At 43.7% G+C, this 17441-nt stretch overlaps 1 protein-coding gene across 1 annotated transcript in view; it reads left to right on the forward strand.

Moving 5' to 3' along the window:
* The window catches only part of LOC138967612 (sterol carrier protein 2-like), a gene marked incomplete at its 5' end in the record, with an annotated part of 34501 nt that extends 21424 nt beyond the window's left edge, over positions 1 to 13077 (forward strand). The window contains 3 exon segments of the mRNA XM_070340216.1: positions 279 to 408; positions 9834 to 9910; positions 10928 to 13077. Coding sequence (XP_070196317.1) covers positions 279 to 408; positions 9834 to 9910; positions 10928 to 11020 — 300 coding nt within the window.
* Positions 13078 to 17441: the final 4364 nt, after the last annotated feature.

Consider the following 17441-nt stretch of genomic DNA (forward strand, 5'->3'; position numbering starts at 1 on the left):
CTAGCTGTATTGTGCACAAGTCTTTTTGTGTTGGTGTATTCTTATAAATACTGTGAAGGGATATGATAAAGGTTTCTGTTTTGCTCTTTTTGACAATTGCGCATGTATTTCTAGCCTATATATACTTAAACACTTTTTGTGACATTCAGAAGGACACACAGTATTGTGTACAATGCCAATATCTTTTGTTACATTTGGAATTACACACAGCGTTGTGTACCATTCAAACACGTGTTGTGACATTCAGAATGACACACATTATTGTGTACTATGTGCAGGATGGCAGCAACATGGTGAAGAAGATGAAGGCCGTCTTCGCTTTCAAGGTCAAGGGCGCTGGTGGGAAAGAGGGACTCTGGGTTGTTGACGTCAAGAATGGCAGTGGGGCTGTTAAATTTGGGGCAACTGGTAAGAAAAGACTTCAACTTTTTTCTTTTGCTCTGTTATTTTTTACATGTAATTTTGTGTGTAACTTATTTCAGGGAGTAAGATTGTATGTGATGGTGAAATGTCAGGATTCAGTTGATACGTACTTCCTCTTCAGTTGTGTCTCAAGACTTTACTGGGTGGAACTGGAAGCAGAATGTCTGATCTGAGGACAGGAGAAATTGCTTGCACTGCCATATATTACAATAATAATAATAAAAATGAACACTTATTTACAGGCATGCTACTTTTCCGGGAATTGCCTGAAATCCAGGAAAGCCGTTTTCAAAATCCGAGAAAGTCAAATTTATTCCGGGGAAGTTGAACAATTTCCGCAAAAACAATCCGTGTGAATATCGCGCAACGCGACCGGGCGCCAGTCTCAATGAAGCCAGCGCACGCGCGTTGCCCGTCATTGGTCTTGCCGTTCTGAATCTAGAACGTTCTCAATCTAGTTCTGTGGATGTAGGCCGTTGTTTTTGGCAAAATGTTTCGCCCAGATATTGTAGAGAGAAATTCGCTGGGACCATTTGATTCCAGACCTGTCAACCCCTTCCAAGGCCAACCTGTACTAATATGATTAAAAACTGTAATCAGGGCAACAATCCCTTACACACTCCCAAAAAATGAACACACGCAAACCTGAGTTCACACGCAAGACTTGCAATTCACTCGCACGACATAAAAAAGAAGAAAGACCAGCTGGTAAATACTCAACATTTATTTCGTATTCATAAAACACATCTGATTTAGCATTAATAAATACATACAACTCTGTAAAACGCACCCACACAACTACTACTGTCCAGTGACCAGGAAGAATCACAGTCCAGTCTCTCCAGATCACTTTAAGCTTAAATGTATAACACAGTCACACACACACACAACTACTTTGTACTACTGTTCACCAGGAAAAATCACAGTCCAGTCTCACTAGATCACTTCAACCATGACACTTGTTGTAGGTAGCAGTAGCTGACTTTGCCGTGGCAAGCAGATTGACTGTGGTAATGGTTTCATGGCATTGGCTTGCGTCACATCTTCCGTTGGAAGGCGGCTGTCTCGTTTCTGGAAATGTTGGTTCACAGGCTTGAACTGTTTCGAACGAATCAATGATTGTTTGTGTACCGCCATTTCAAAATGCTGCTTCAAGTCGCAGTGACCAGAAGCAGCAACTTTCACTTTGATGTGCGAGCCACATGGCACGCACAAACTGTACTCCTTTCCCTTGTCCGATGATCGCACAACACCAAAGTACGTTTTCTCCCACTCCGACATGTGCTGACCATTTCCGGCTTTCTTTCTTTTCTTCGCTGGCCTCTCCATCTTCAGTTGTAGCACGAAAAGTGACGCGAATCGTTGTCTGTCTCTGAAATAAGTTGTGAAAACAAAGACCAAATCTCGCGACTCGGAAGTAGCGGATTGGGCCACAGCGCCCTCTATGATACCTTCTGCGCATGCGCACAAGCTCAGCTACAGTCTTTTTCTGTTAGTTGTTGTCGTTTGCTAAACAGAAACGAATCTGATGATCGAATCTTTGTTCGGGTTGTGAATTTTCCCGTACAATTTCCGTACAATTTGGTTTACCCGTACAGATAGGCCTTGTACGCCGTACACACCAAAATTTGAGTAAATCCCGTACAAAATACGGGAAAACCGTACAGGTTGACAGGTCTGTGATTCCGGCGTGAAGAACAAATGGAGTGGCTTGAAAACACCTTCCCGCCGGAAAAAAAGAAGGCTGACACGAAGAAGAACGAATCCGGCAAAAGCTGAAAAAAGGACTGGACAGTAGTGTTGTTTTCACCAGTTTGGAGGTGTGTTGAATGGTGGTGGGGGAAGGCTAAAATGGGATTTTTAACAAGATCACAACACTATTACAGCCCTGAAAATGATGCCCAAAATGCACCAGATTGCACAGATTTTAACCGGACCCCCCTATTTGGCTCGCCTTCTTCACAGGCTCGGGCTTGTGGCTTTACCACTGCACGCTTCTTTCAGGTAAAACCATTTTTGGCCTGTAGCATGCCTGATTTAGCGCAAACCACAAAAAAATTCTGTGCTCTCCGCACTTCACAATATCAAAATGGGAATTACAATACACAATTTAAACACATACTAACATCTTCTGGGATTCAGCAAAATAGAACAATGACAATATTATGTGCAATATTTGGGTGTGGGGATGTTTTGTAATTTCATGGAAGCCAGGAGTCCTATTGGTTTGTGTACAAAAATGACAGTAAACAGAATAGAATGCATTTCTGAATGCCTCATTTGTGTTACAGCATTTGAGGGTAAATTAAAGGTGTTACTCAGCCATTTGGCAAACGATGGATAGCTACACCTGCATTTCTCCATCACAAAGTGCAGTCAGGCGGGCAATATTTGTTATTGACACAGAGGCAGGGTTTTGAAGACTGCGTAGAAACTACAGTGGAACCCCCATTGTAAGACCCCCCCCCATTGTACGACCCCCCCCCCCCATTGTAAGACCCCCCCCCCCCCCCCCCATTTAAGACTCCCCCTTTTTTAAAACCTTGAATGTGCACATGTTCCATTCGTAATATCCTCCCCCGCGGGTTAGGGGGAAGAATTTACCCGATGCTCCCCAGCATGTCGTAAGAGGCGACTAACGGATTCTGTTTCTCTTTTTACCCTTGTTAAGTGTTTCTTGTATAGAATATAGTCAATTTTTGTAAAGATTTTAGTCAAGCAGTATGTAAGAAATGTTAAGTCCTTTGTACTGGAAACTTGCATTCTCCCAGTAAGGTAATACATTGTACTATGTTGCAAGCCCCTGGAGCAAATTTTTGATTAGTGCTTTTGTGAACAAGAAACAATTGACAAGTGGCTCTATCCCATCTCCCCCCTTTCCCCGTCGTGATATAACCTTCGTGGTTGAAAACGACGTTAAACACCAAATAAAGAATTGATAATATCTGTACAATGATCTCCATTATAAGACGCCCTCCTTGTTAAGACCTGATTAAATTTCATATTCTTACTCCGAATCACATTAGCATTGAGTCACATGAGATGCTTAGCACTGAAAAACGCTTACCTATCTAAGGGAAGCAACCCCATCACCAAAACGAAAGCGAAAGTAGCTTAGGTAATGAGCAGTCACACTGGGAGTTACCTCCCATATTGGTGTGCACACGTCACTTCCCATAACTCCACGTGTCTACCTACCCTCATACGATCTTTTCACCTCTGAGGGAAAGGTCACTGAAATTTTTCGCTCCTATGGTCTGCTCTTGTGTTGTTGTGACACCTGCCGGCCATGTTACCTGTCTGTCTGCTCGTCACTACTGCTGGTGAGCTCGTTCCTGTTTTTGTGTTCTCTTTCTCGCTTTTGTTGCTGAACTTTCGTCCGTGTTCGGACTTGTTTGTCAGTGACTTGTTGCTTTGTCGCCATTGTTAGTGTGTTCAGTTAGCTTGCTAACTTCCATTATAATGGTATTTAGCCGTGCGGGCCTCCTTTGGGTTCGGCAAGCATGGTTATTTTGGGTGTTTCTCTAGAGAATTATTTTGTTTACTGACTTGGCAGGCCGTTGCGGCTTGCGTGTTTCAGTAATTTTAGCCGTATGTTTTTTCGCCATTTGCATCTTGTTAGCTTTGCTGACTTTAATGTTTTTGGTAGGTCGCCTTTGCTTGTTTACTCGGGTAGTTTACAAGCTTGGTTAGTTGTTGTTCTTTGAACTTTTTTAATTACTGAAGTTTTCTGTCCATTGGACTTACGTGCTTACAGTAATTTGTGCGAAGTTTTTCGTATTTTCTTAGCGTCTGATAGTTCGTCCGTCGTTTCGGTTATCAGTAGCTATGTTTGGTTTTAGCTTTTTGGCTAGGCTGACGTTTAAGGCTAGTTTAGCTTTTGTCCGCCGTCGCCTTTTTTAGCTTGGGGTTGTGGTTTAGGCTGCAATCCCTTCTTTGTCTGTGCATGTTTCTGCTTCTAGCACTTGTGCTTTGCGCAGTCGTTCACGTCCGTTGTTTCTGTGCTCCCTTCTTGTTGGTTTTTTTTTGGTGTCCTCTCTCGTGTTATCTTTGTCCCAGAGTTCGGCATTGAGGAGAGAGGAGATGCAGCGTTCCACGGCGGTCGGCAGTGTCTTGCTCCCTTCCGTGGTGGTTGTCCGGTTCCTGGCTTCCTTGTTGGATGCTTCCGTTTCCGGGAAGCAGGTTCCTGCCTTGTCGGTGGCCGCTTCTGTGGTGGCATTACCGGTAAGTTGAACTGGTCCTACAGTCCTCGTGAGACGTCTGGACACTCCCTTAGGGGAGACAGTTCTTTGGGGCAGGGTCACTCCTTGCATTCTCCTGTTGTTGCCAATACCGACATTTCCCCAGAGGGCACGGACTGCGGCATAACAGTAGCGGCAGCCGTTTACGGCTACTGCGTTTCCGGTTTTCAACCGGAAGCATAACTCCCGTTCTGATACTTCCGCCACCCACGATGGTCACGGACTATACAGAACGGTAGCGGCAGCCGTTTACGGCTACTGCGTTTCCGGTTTTCAACCGGAAGCATAACCCCCGTTCTGATACTTCCGTCACCCACGATGGTCACGTACTATACAGAACGGTAGCGGCAGCCGTTTACGGCTACTGCGTTTCCGGTTTTCAACCGGAAGCATAACCCCCGTTCTGATACTTCCGTCACCCACCGTGGTCACGGACTAAACAGAACGGTAGCGGCAGCCGTTTACGGCTACTGCGTTTTCGGTTTTCAACCGGAAGCATAACCGCTGTTCTGATACTTCCGTCACCCTCCGTGGTCACGGACTATACAGAATGGTAGCGGCAGCCGTTTACGGCTACTGCGTTTCCGGTTCTCCACCGGAAGCATAACCGCTGTTCTGATACTTCGTTCTTACCCACCGTGGTCACGGTCTATACAGAACAGTAGCGACAGCCGTTTACGGCCACTGCGTTTCCGGTTTTATCGGAAGCATAGGTCCTCTCTCATGCGTTCGCTCGGACAACGGTGACGGGATGGACTGGATGTGGCTGCCGTTTACGGCCGCTGCATTTCCGGTTTTGGTCGGAAGTATAGGTCCTCCCTCATGCGTTCTCTCTGCACCGGTGATGGGATGGACTGCAGACTGGCCTCCGGGCTTGATGGCTTCTGGCCTCAGTCTATGCAGCCTTCATTTCCGCTTTTGCGGTTGCGACGGCTGCGTTTTTTCCGGTCCTCACTGGATTAGGGGGTCCTACAGCACGCGTACGCTAAGGCGACAGGGAAGTGCTGTACGGTACCGCCGACTGGCCTCCGGTCTTTTATGGCTTCGGCCTCAGTCTATTCAGTCCTCGTTTCCGCATTCTGTGGTTTCAGGGGCTGCTTTTCTGGCTTTGGCTGGATACGCTGTCTCTTTTTCTGGCTTCTTACAGCCAGAGAGAGAGCAACAGCGGTCGGCATTGTCGCACTCTGTGCTTCAGCCGGGGCAGTTTTTGCTTCACCCCGAGGGTGTTGTGACTTCCGCTTTTCCAGACACGGTGGTTGGATGGCCTCTCCTCTTACCCTTTTCCTCTGAGTCAAGGGATGAGCAGGTGATTTCCAGAGACACGGGCTCCGGTCTCCGGTTATTGCGTGTTTCCTTCCGCCTCTGGGCCCTCCGTGGTATAGGCCTTCGGGCTTTCTTCACTTGGCTTTCTTTACTCTCACGCCAGTCAGAGTATAAGTCAAAGTGATACTCTGGTACGCGAGTTTCCGGTTTCCGGGTTACTCGTGCATCGTTTTTTATGCCACTGGTCTGTGACCTTGGTCTTTGTCGCCTGCTTGTCCACCCCGACTGTGGGTCTGAGGCTAGCGAACAGACTTGTTTTCCGGAAGGACGTCAGCTGTTTTGGCACACTCTTTGGGTGCCTGTACGGCGATGACAACTTCCGTTTGGTTGGGAAGAGGGAGTTGTTCCTACTTCGGTTTGGAGATTCCTCTTCTGTGGCATACCATTTTTTACAGGTTCTTGGGCTATTTCATCCCATACCTGAAGTGGTACTCCTGCCGTTTCTGTTCCTTTTTCCTGTCCCTCAAGACAAGTTACGGAACAGTTTTAGCCTTAGCTTGTTTTGGCTACTTGGGCTTCGTCTGACACTCGTCCTCTGCTTCTCCGCGGTCGCCTTGTCTGGGGACCCGGATTTGGCTCCCTCTACTGGTTTTCAGTTATGAGAGACTCGGTTGTGGCTGTTTCAAGACGCATCCTTCTCTCTTAGGAGGAGATGGGACGTCCGTGTTAGATCTGGCATCTTTAGGAGACTTTCATCATATTTTTCGGTCTAGGACGGATTATATTGATTTGTTTACACTTGGTGTAGATCAATACGATGATGTCGTCTTCATTCTTTGTTCAACCTTTCCTAGGGTGAACGAAGATCAGGTGCTTTTATCCTCTCTTCACCTCGCTCACGCGTTTGGGTGTCGACGGGATTTGATTTCGCTCTTTAGTGAGGTTCACACAGCGAGTTAGGTCCACCGGCTTGAGCATCCTCTGGGATCTCTTCCGGTGGACTTCGGGCTGACCTTCGGGTATTCTGGCTTCTGGCGGTCAGGGTGACAGTCGTTTCAGCCACAGTTTGCTGTTCCGGTCACACTTCCGGTTAGCCGGAGAGTTGTTCTCTTACTGACGTCATGGTTACGTCGGCGCTTTAGGAACAATGACTGACTTATGCGGCCGGTGTTGGTCTTTCGCTGGGTCAGGCTCTGCCTTTCTCTAGCAAGGACTGGTTCTGATGTTTCGTCCAAACTTAAGTTTCACTTAAGTCGTCCTCGGAGGTGACATACAGATTTTCTATGGGGGCATTGTCTTCGGCAATATCAGTTCGAAGGATCATCCTTTGTGGCTGACCTTCTCTCTCAGTTTTTTGATTAGTCCTCTCCTCTCGGCAGAGGGCTAACTAATGTTCCGAAACCTTTGAGTCATTCCTTTGCCGGTGTTCAGCGGGTATTTTGGAATGGCGTCTGGGTTACGGGCTCTGTGGCTCTTAGCCTTAGTCTGTGCGTTGTTCGGCAGCGTTTAGCTGCTTGACTTCGCTTTTTCGGGTGCCTATGTCTGTGGACCCGACGCTTTCTTCATCCTCATTCTAAAATGAGGAGAGTTAGAGCGACTGCCGTTGGGTTGGGTTTCCTTTTACGGTCACCTTTCTACCACAGGCAACAATGGCTAAAGGGTTTTGCCTTTTGCCTGGCCTTCCGTCTCTCAAAGACGGACAGACATTTTCTGGTTGGTTCGTCCAAGTTTCAGCTTTCTCTCGATTTGGCTACGAACGTATCTTCCAGCTTTTCCGGAGAATTTTTTCTCGGGAATTTCCTCGACTGCTTGGCGCCACGGTTTTTTGATGCTTATCAGTCTCGCTTTCAGTCTGGGGTTTGGATTCTCTTTCGATTTTCCTACAAGCAGACTGAATTGCGTACTCTTTTGTTCTTGGAACTTATGTACGCTGACGCTCTTTGTGAGTTTTCGTCATCGAGTTGGACTCGGGTACCTGGTACTCGGACGTCTCTCTCTTTCCTTTACGTGGTGATTGGTCGCCCTTCTTTTTGAGCTGCCTCTCTTTGTCCACGCTTCTTGTTGGGTTGAACTTTCCTTCCTAGAAGAAGAAAGGGGGGGGGGGGGGGGGTGGCAGATTGTCTTTCCCCCTCTACTTAGCTCGGGTTCATTTAATCCAGAGCTTTGGTCTCTCTGTGTGCCTTTTCCCTTTTTTGTCCGTGGGATTGATCGAAGGTTTGGGCACAGCTTACTAGCCCTCTGAGGTTTTCCTTTGGCTAGTTTTGATTAGAGACTCCTTGGCTGTCAATCAGGTTTGTTTCTCCGATCCCTTCCTGATTTGTTGGCAGCGTGCCAGTTCCTGGCTAAGGATTAGTGTGAGTTAGAATTTTCTTTCCACCGAGCCCTCCCTGCCTTGTTGGCATGGGGCTACTTCCTGGCAAGGTTTTTAGAGTGAGTTAGATTTTTCTTTCCCACCGCCTTCTTGATGATTATCTGCTAATGTGATTCGGAGTAAGAATATGAAATTTAATGAAAAATTTCTAAAGTACATTTTGATTTAATTAATATACTTACCCGAATCACATATTGGATTCCCTCCCGCCTGCCCCGCGTATGGTTTTGATGTTTGTGTAAAAGTCGTATGAGGGTAGGTAGACACGTGGAGTTATGGGAAGTGACGTGTGCACACCAATATGGGAGGTAACTCCCAGTGTGACTGCTCATTACCTAAGCTACTTTCGCTTTCGTTTTGGTGATGGGGTTGCTTCCCTTAGATAGGTAAGCGTTTTTCAGTGCTAAGCATCTCATGTGACTCAATGCTAATGTGATTCGGGTAAGTATATTAATTAAATCAAAATTTACTTTAGAAATTTTTCAATGTGCACATGTTCCATTCATAATATCCTCCCCAGCGGGTTAGGGGGAAGAATTTACCCGATGCTCCCCAACATGTCGTAAGAGGCGACTAACGGATTCTGTTTCTCTTTTTACCCTTGTTAAGTGTTTCTTGTATAGAATATAGTCAATTTTTGTAAAGATTTTAGTCAAGCAGTATGTAAGAAAATAATGTTAAGTCCTTTGTAATGGAAACTTGCATTCTCCCAGTAAGGTAATACATTGTACTTTGTTGCAAGCCCCTGGAGCAAATTTTTGATTAGTGTTTTTGTGAACAAGAAACAATTGACAAGTGGCTCTATCCCATCTCCCCCCTTTCCCTGTCGTGATATAACCTTCATGGTTGAAAACGGCGTTAAACACCAAATAAAGAATTGATAATATCTGTACAATGATCTCCATTATAAGACGCCCTCCTTGTTAAGACCTGATTTGTGGAGGTCTTACCATGACCTTCCAGTGTATGAAGAAGGTGTGAGGAATGTTTTGTGTTGTTGCAGACAAGCCAGATACCACCATTACCATGGACCTTCCAGTGTATGAAGAAGGTGTGAGGAATGTTTTGTGCTGTTGCAGACAAGGCAGATACCACCATTACCATGGACCTTCCAGTGTATGAAGAAGGTGTGAGGAATGTTTTGTGCTGTTGCAGACAAGGCCGATACCACCATTACCATGGACCTTCCAGTGTATGAAGAAGGTGTGAGGAATGTTTTGTGTTGTTGCAGACAAGGCAGATACCACCATTACCATGGACCTTCCAGTGTATGAAGAAGGTGTGAGGAATGTTTTGTGTTGTTGCAGACAAGGCCGATACCACCATTACCATGGACCTTCCAGTGTATGAAGAAGGTGTGAGGAATGTTTTGTGTTGTTGCAGACAAGGCCGATACCACCATTACCATGGACCTTCCAGTGTATGAAGAAGGTGTGAGGAATGTTTTGTGTTGTTGCAGACAAGGCCGATACCACCATTACCATGGACCTTCCAGTGTATGAAGAAGGTGTGAGGAATGTTTTGTGTTGTTGCAGACAAGGCAGATACCACCATTACCATGAGTGACGGAGACTTGCTCAACCTGATGACGGGGAAACTCAACCCTCAGACTGTGAGTTTCATTTACTTTACTTTACTTTACTTTACTTTACTTTACTTTACTCCATTATCCCAATGCTGGGATATTCGTGTTGCTTCCTCCCAGTGGAAAGCTAGCAGCAGCAGAGTCGCGCTACCCAGGTGTGTGCGTGTTACGGTGTAATCAGCCACCTGCACTTATGGCACAATGACCGAGGTCTTTTACGTGCCACAGTGGTGACATGGGGGTGGCACATGGATACCTTGTGTGAATCGGCACATAAAAATGACCCATGTCCGTCCCTGTCATGCCTCAGTTTGTATCTAAGTTGACCCATGTCCGTCCCTCTCATGCCTCAGTTTGTATCTAAGTTGACCCATGTCCGTCCCTGTCATGCCTCAGTTCGTATCTAAGTTGACCCATGTCCGTCCCTGTCATGCCTCTCTAAGTTGACCCATGTCCGTCCCTGTCATGCCTCAGTTTGTATCTAAGTTGACCCATGTCCGTCCCTGTCATGCCTCAGTTTGTATCTAAGTTGACCCATGTCCGTCCCTGTCATGCCTCAGTTTGTATCTAAGTTGACCCATGTCCGTCCCTGTCATGCCTCAGTTTGTATCTAAGAGCTGGAGAAATAATGTTGAGGGACTACTGTTACTACCACTGCAAGGAAAATATGTGTGGGCACCATTCAAGTTGCAGTCTTAAAAATGTGTAATCAATAGTTCATATCTAGGGGAGGAAGGGGTAGCAGACTATCGTAGAATGATGCAGTGGACCCCCACCCCCCCCCCCCTTCTCTCTCTTACACCTGCCAAAGATAAGAGGAAAACCAGGTTTCAACAGAGAGCAAGTTGTAAAATGGTGGTAAATCCAAAGATGTTATGAACAGAAAATCTGACGAAGCTTTGACTGTGTGTCTCACAAGAGGGGAGATTTGAATGGGGGTGGGAGGGGAGGGGGCTTTGCAAAAGGGGGGGTGGGGGTGGGGGGTGGATGTCACTGCAGTGTCTTCTTCTAGCACAACATAACATCACGCCACATATTTTTCAGGCCTTTTTCCAAGGGAAGCTGAAGATTGCTGGCAATATGGGACTGGCCATGAAACTCAAGGACCTCCAGCCACCCAGCGGATCCAAGCTCTGAGATTTCTCCCCACTCCTTCAATCCATTCCATCTCCTGTTTCTATTTATTTCTATTAACACACACACTGGATACTTTGGTAAAATGTGTGGAGAAAGGGGCAGCATGAAGTGTCCTTAACTGGGAGGTGTCCTCCCATCGGAGGAGCCTGCCATCATTGTACAAATTCCTCATGTTGTGCGAGACAGAAACCTGTTGTCAGAGTGAAAGTTACAGACTGAAGTACATTGACAGTAGGTGCACATGTAATTGAAATTTCAATGTGACTTGTTTTTCATTGAAAAATACTTTGATCAGTATGACTTTCGTATGGTGCATGAGAAAAATGTGTTGAGAGTGAAAGTTGCAAGTGTATGCCAATGGTAGGGGCACAAGTGCTTGAGATTCTTCTGCCATTGGTTTGTGTGTGTGTGTGTAGGGGCGGGGATGTAGCTCAGTCGGTAGCGCGCTGAATTTGTATCCAGTTGGCCGCTGTCAGCGTGAGTTCGTCCCCACGTTCGGCGAGAGATTAATTTCTCAGTCAACTTTGTGTGCAGACTTTTCTCGGTGTCCGAACACCCCCGTGTGTACACGCAAGCACAAGACCAAGTGCGCTTGAAAAAGATCCTGTAATCCATGTCAGAGTTCGGTGGGTTATAGAAACACGAAAATACCCAGCATGCTTCCTCCGAAAACGGCGTATGGCTGCCTAAATGGCGGGGTAAAAAACGGTCGTACACGTAAAATTCCACTCGTGCAAAAAACACGAGTGTACGTGGGAGTTTCAGCCCACGAACGCGGAAGAAGAAGAAGTGTGTGTGTGTGCATGTGTTCTTTAAATTATTTTATTTTATCTATTCTTAGATCATCAGTGTGAAAAGTGTACCTTTCATGTCAAAATGTGAACAAAAATTCAATACATGCATTAAGTATCACAGGAGCTGTCATTGTACTTTTGTAATAATTCCATCACATGATTTGAAAATTCTTATCGGGATAAAATTAGGTTTTTGAGTCACTTGAGAAAAAGTGACTCTATGTAATCGGTCAGTGTTAGTCTGTCCGGCCGGCCGGCCGGCCGTCCGGCCGTCCGGCCGGCCGGCCGTAGACACCACCTTAACGTTGGACTTTTCTCGGAAACTATCAAAGCGATCGGGCTCATATTTTGTTTAGTCGTGACCTCCAATGACCTCTACACTTTAACGATGGTTTCGTTGACCTTTGACCTTTTTCAAGGTCACAGGTCAGCGTCAAAGGAAAAATTAGACATTTTATATCTTTGACAAAGTTCATCGGATGTGATTGAAACTTTGTAGGATTATTCTTTACATCAAAGTATTTACATCTGTAGCCTTTTACGAACGTTATCAGAAAAACAAGGGAGATAACTAGCCTTTTCTGTTCGGCAACACACAACTTAACGTTGGGCTTTTCTCGGAAACTATAAAAGTGACCGGGCTCAAATTTTATGTGAACGTGACTCCCAGTGACCTCTACACTTTGACGTCTGCTTTGGTGACCTTTGATCATTTTCAAGGTCACAGGTATGTTGAATTCTTCAGGTATGCATTGTGTTGTGAATAGCAATTTCTTCCTGTCCATCTGATGCCTCATATAATATTCAGAACTGCGAAAGTGACTCGATCGAGCGTTTGCTCTTCTTGTTTAAGAATTAATTAGTGGTTATAATATTAAGTGGGTAATACATGTACTGGAAATCATTTTGCCATGAACAAGAATTGGGATGAAAAATTGTTACTTTTTGAGTTTTAGTGAGATATCTTGTTACAAAGCCAGAAAAAAAAGAGGTAATTAACAATTCATGAATATGCTGTACTCTTTTTATCACAAATACTGGTTTGAAAGTTTGTTTGGGAGGATTAACCCTTCATTTAACCGGTGGTTTGTATTTTATACAAGATTTATGTTTTGTTTTTTCTTCTTCTATCAAACAGTAATCGGACAAGCGGTGCACATATTTGAACAACAATGAAGTCGATACCTTTCATGCCATTTATGGAAAGGACTGTGCTGTCAGTTTGTCACAATATCAATGGAATAATAAACAAAATCATCTGTGTGGGGGTATTTGTGACACTGTTTGTGTGTGTGTTAACAAGATGCCATTGCCAGAGTGTAATAGTAAACAATGAAATTAAGTTCAGAAAATGGAATATGAATGTCAATGGCAGAGTCTGCCTTCTTGTTGGTAATATGCACATGTAGCTTAATATTCATTGTCACCCCCTGCGGGTTAGGGGGAGTCCCATATTGGTTGGGACGAGAAAGAATTTACCCGGTGCTCCCCAGCATGTCGTAAGAGGCGACTAACGGATTCTGTTTCTCCTTTTACCCTTGTTAAGTGTTTATATTGTACTACGTTGCAAGCCCCTGGAGCAAATGTTTTATTAGTGCTTTTGTGAACAAGAAACAATTGACAAGTGGCTCTATCCCATCTTCCCCCTTCCCCTGTCGCGATATAGCCTTCGTGGTTGAAAACGACGTAAAACACAAAATAAAGAATAAAGTAAAGACTCCATTGTCACTGGTTTCATTGGATTTAAGCTTAGATGCAAGGGATGCAACTCTTGCCCAACCCACGAAAACCCTGACAGAGTTATTACCCATAACCATCTGGATCTGGTAAGGGTACGTTGCAGGAGCCAGTATTCGCTATCGTCGCAGCGGAAACTGTCAGAGCGCATTTACTTTTTATATTTAGTCAAGTTTTGACTAAACTACTGGACCGATCTTTATGAAATTTGACATGAGAGTTCCTGGGTATGAAATCCCCGAACGTTTTTTTCATTTTTTTGATAAATGTCTTTGATGACGTCATATCCGGCTTTTCGTGAAAGTTGAGGCGGCACTGTCACGCCCTCATTTTTCAACCAAATTGGTTCAAATTTTGGTCAAGTAATCTTCGACGAAGCCCGGGGTTCGGTATTGCATTTCAGCTTGGTGGCTTAAAAATTAATTAATGACTTTGGTCATTAAAAATCTGAAAATTGTAAAAAAAAATAAAAATTTATAAAACGATCCAAATTTACGTTTATCTTATTCTCCATCATTTGCTGATTCCAAAAACATATAAATATGTTATATTCAAATTAAAAACAAGCTCTGAAAATTAAATATATAAAAATTATTATCAAAATTAAATTGTCCAAATCAATTTAAAAACACTTTCATCTTATTCCTTGTCGGTTCCTGATTCCAAAAACATATAGATATGATATGTTTGGATTAAAAACACGCTCAGAAAGTTGAAACAAAGAGAGGTACAGAAAAGCGTGCTATCCTTCTTAGCGCAACTACTACCCCGCTCTTCTTGTCAATTTCACTGCCTTTGCCATGAGCGGTGGCCTGACGATGCTACGAGTAAAATGGCATTGCGTTCAGTTTCATTCTGTGAGTTCGACAGCTACTTGACTAAATATTGTATTTTCGCCTTACGCGACTTGTTTTCTTCTGTAATTGAGGCTCCAAATTCGCATGTGTGAAAGCATTAACAAAGACATGCCATGTGTTTTATTGGTTTATTTCATTCCCGTCAGCCTGTAAATCGACATTTATTAACGTTGTAAATGCTATACATTGTTTTCTCTCCAAAATACAATGCTCAATAACATTTAAGACAATTAGTTTGATGATATTAAGCTTTGTATTTTGGAGAAACGGAAGCCTTGACTAAAATTTCTGGCCACAAGTAGTAAATCATAAAAGCATTCATGAGCACATGAAGCATTCATGAGCAAATTTCACAGTCATGCATAAACAAGTTGGTATGATGTACATGAATTTTCACCCATACAACTGTACAAGCTAATATCCCACTCGCATAAACTGTTGTCACAACCATTTTGTGGAAAATGTTTCTCTCCCTAGACCTAAGTAAGTCCATGCAAACAAGCACACACATTAGCAATGTACACACTCATTTCTTTACACATACACTCACAGTAATTTTCTTAGCACACTTTCCTCCTCTCTTTTACACCCACACACTTTCTCCATTATTTGGATCAAGCCTTGATTAATCCTGTAATTCAACGAGGGCAGAAGACCATGTTGATTTCTGACTGTGAGAATTGCAATCTCTTTGTTATAAAAGCTGTCATGAATGCGCAAGTCTGGGATACAGTACATACATAAAAGAATAATGGTATGAAAAAGTGAAAGTTATACCAGACACACATTTTGGCCATGTAAGAGTGTTTGTTGGGGACTGCTCGCCAGTAGGATTTGGGGACAGGGAGATAGCTAGCTCGGTTGGTAGCAGCGCTGACTTGAAACCAGTTTGTTGCTATCCGCATGGGTTTGACCATGTTTGTCGAGGGATTTATTCCCCAAAGATAACTTTGTGCATGCATGCGCATGATAAAGATCACAACCTCACAGCAAAAGTCTGAGGACTTGGAAAACACGAAGACACGCAAGCAGACAAAAACCAATGGGTAGTGGGATTCTGTCGCTGCAGGGAATAGCAGCCTGAATTTCATTGATGGGATTCTCTGAAGACAAAAAACTCCAAAAAAGAATTAGCTGGCATTAATGGAGGGGCTCCTGTATGAGAAATCATAGCCAGCAATATTGATGGCTGTTCACCAAATGCTCTTCTGATATCAACCAGTGATACCTAATTATTGCCTGTCTAGCACAAAATTGTTACATTGACACTCTTGCCTACTGAACAAGCAAGTGGCTAGCTTCCTGGCTTTGCCTGCCTAACGCCTGTGTGTCCAACAAACTGTCAAAAATACATGCAAATGCATACTGTACAAAAAGACCCCTACCAATATACACACATACACCGTACATGCATACAGGAAGAAAAACGGGCTGAAACATAATGCTAATGGTATATACAAAGTCAAACAAAGATATGAATGACAAAGATTGTGGACTAGCTTCTCCAACATGAAGACTTAGCTAACATGAGAACAAAGTTCAAATAGAAATATGAGAAAGTTAAATGACGACTAAACGAGGAATTCAAAAGAATGTAGTAGTAGTCAATGTGAAGACCGTAAACCTTGAGTAACTGGAAATCATAACTATTATCATATTCTAAGTACATGTACAGTACATGATATCTTGCTTGAAACGGGGATACACAGCAGATACATACATGGTCATGTGAACAGTTCGTATTAAACATCATCACTGATCATGATGTACAAGTAAAGAATTATGCTAACATTTATGCTTGATTAAGTGTTATGTAAAAAATAAAAATAAAAATAAGAGCAAAACAATTGCAATGAGCAAACCAACAAAAGATGGAGTAAAATCAAACTGGTGATCTATCCCAGGTGATGTTGATTTGTCATTTAAAAGCATTCTTTCACACAGTGCACTCAAAGTCCAGTCGATTTTTCCTCTGCAACAACAAAGGAGCTTCTCTTCTCTGTAGATTTCATGATTTCCCAATGTCTTCATGACAACAAAGTTGAAGAAACCTAACATAAGAAGTTACTACTCCATTCCTACTGAATCTCACTAACTTTGAAAAGATAATTCTTGAAATGAGCTTGAAATTTCATGCAGCATTCATCTCTATGTCTTTCTTCTTAATCTTTGGGAGGAGACTTGATATGCATTATATTCGCATGTGAATTTCTGTCAGTTTTTTAGATCTTGGTTCATTTTCCAAGGAACCTGTTCTTCAGCAGCAATGAGTTTTACATACGGTACTAAACAGCAGATCGATTCCATAGAAGTGATTTTCACACTTGACTTAATCATCACGGGTACATGTACACGATTTACTGCCTCTCCTGTTAGTTGTTGATGAAATCAGTACATTCCTCATCACAGCAAACCTTAAGACCTACAGATGAAAAACTTGTGTACAATAAAGCAATTTGAAAATTATACTCAACAGTGGCGTCGGTGCAGGTGCACCGGTAACTGTTGCAAGAATGCCATACAAACCAGTGACGTACTGGCAACAAAAAGCTGTGGTTGTGGAAAGGACCTGAGTGAAGTGGGTATAGCACAGCCAGGGTATAGCACAGCCAGGATACCTGTCACCTTAACTTTTATCCTACACAGGTAGTAGCAGAATCAGGTCTGTGCTTTGATAATCAGTTCAAAGAAAGCTACACGTAATACTGTGTTTTAATCACCCCCCCCACCCCACCTTTACTTTGCCCCGAGCTACCTCTAAGAAAAACAAAAGTTTCAATTGAGCAGGTAACATTGGTCTGCACAGTGGAGTAAGAAACAGTCTTGGAATGTAAACCATACTTTCCCAAACCACTGTCCCAAAGTGCTATCAGCTTTGTTAATGTAAACCATACTTTCCCGAACCACTGTCCCAAAGTGCTATCAGCTTTGTTAATGTAAACCATACTTTCCCGAACCACTGTCCCAAAGTGCTATCAGCTTTGTTAATGTAAACCATACTTTCCCGAACCACTGTCCCAAAGTGCTATCAGC

The sequence above is a fragment of the Littorina saxatilis genome, linkage group LG5, assembly GCF_037325665.1.
Source record: "Littorina saxatilis isolate snail1 linkage group LG5, US_GU_Lsax_2.0, whole genome shotgun sequence".
NCBI lineage: Eukaryota > Metazoa > Mollusca > Gastropoda > Littorinimorpha > Littorinidae > Littorina > Littorina saxatilis.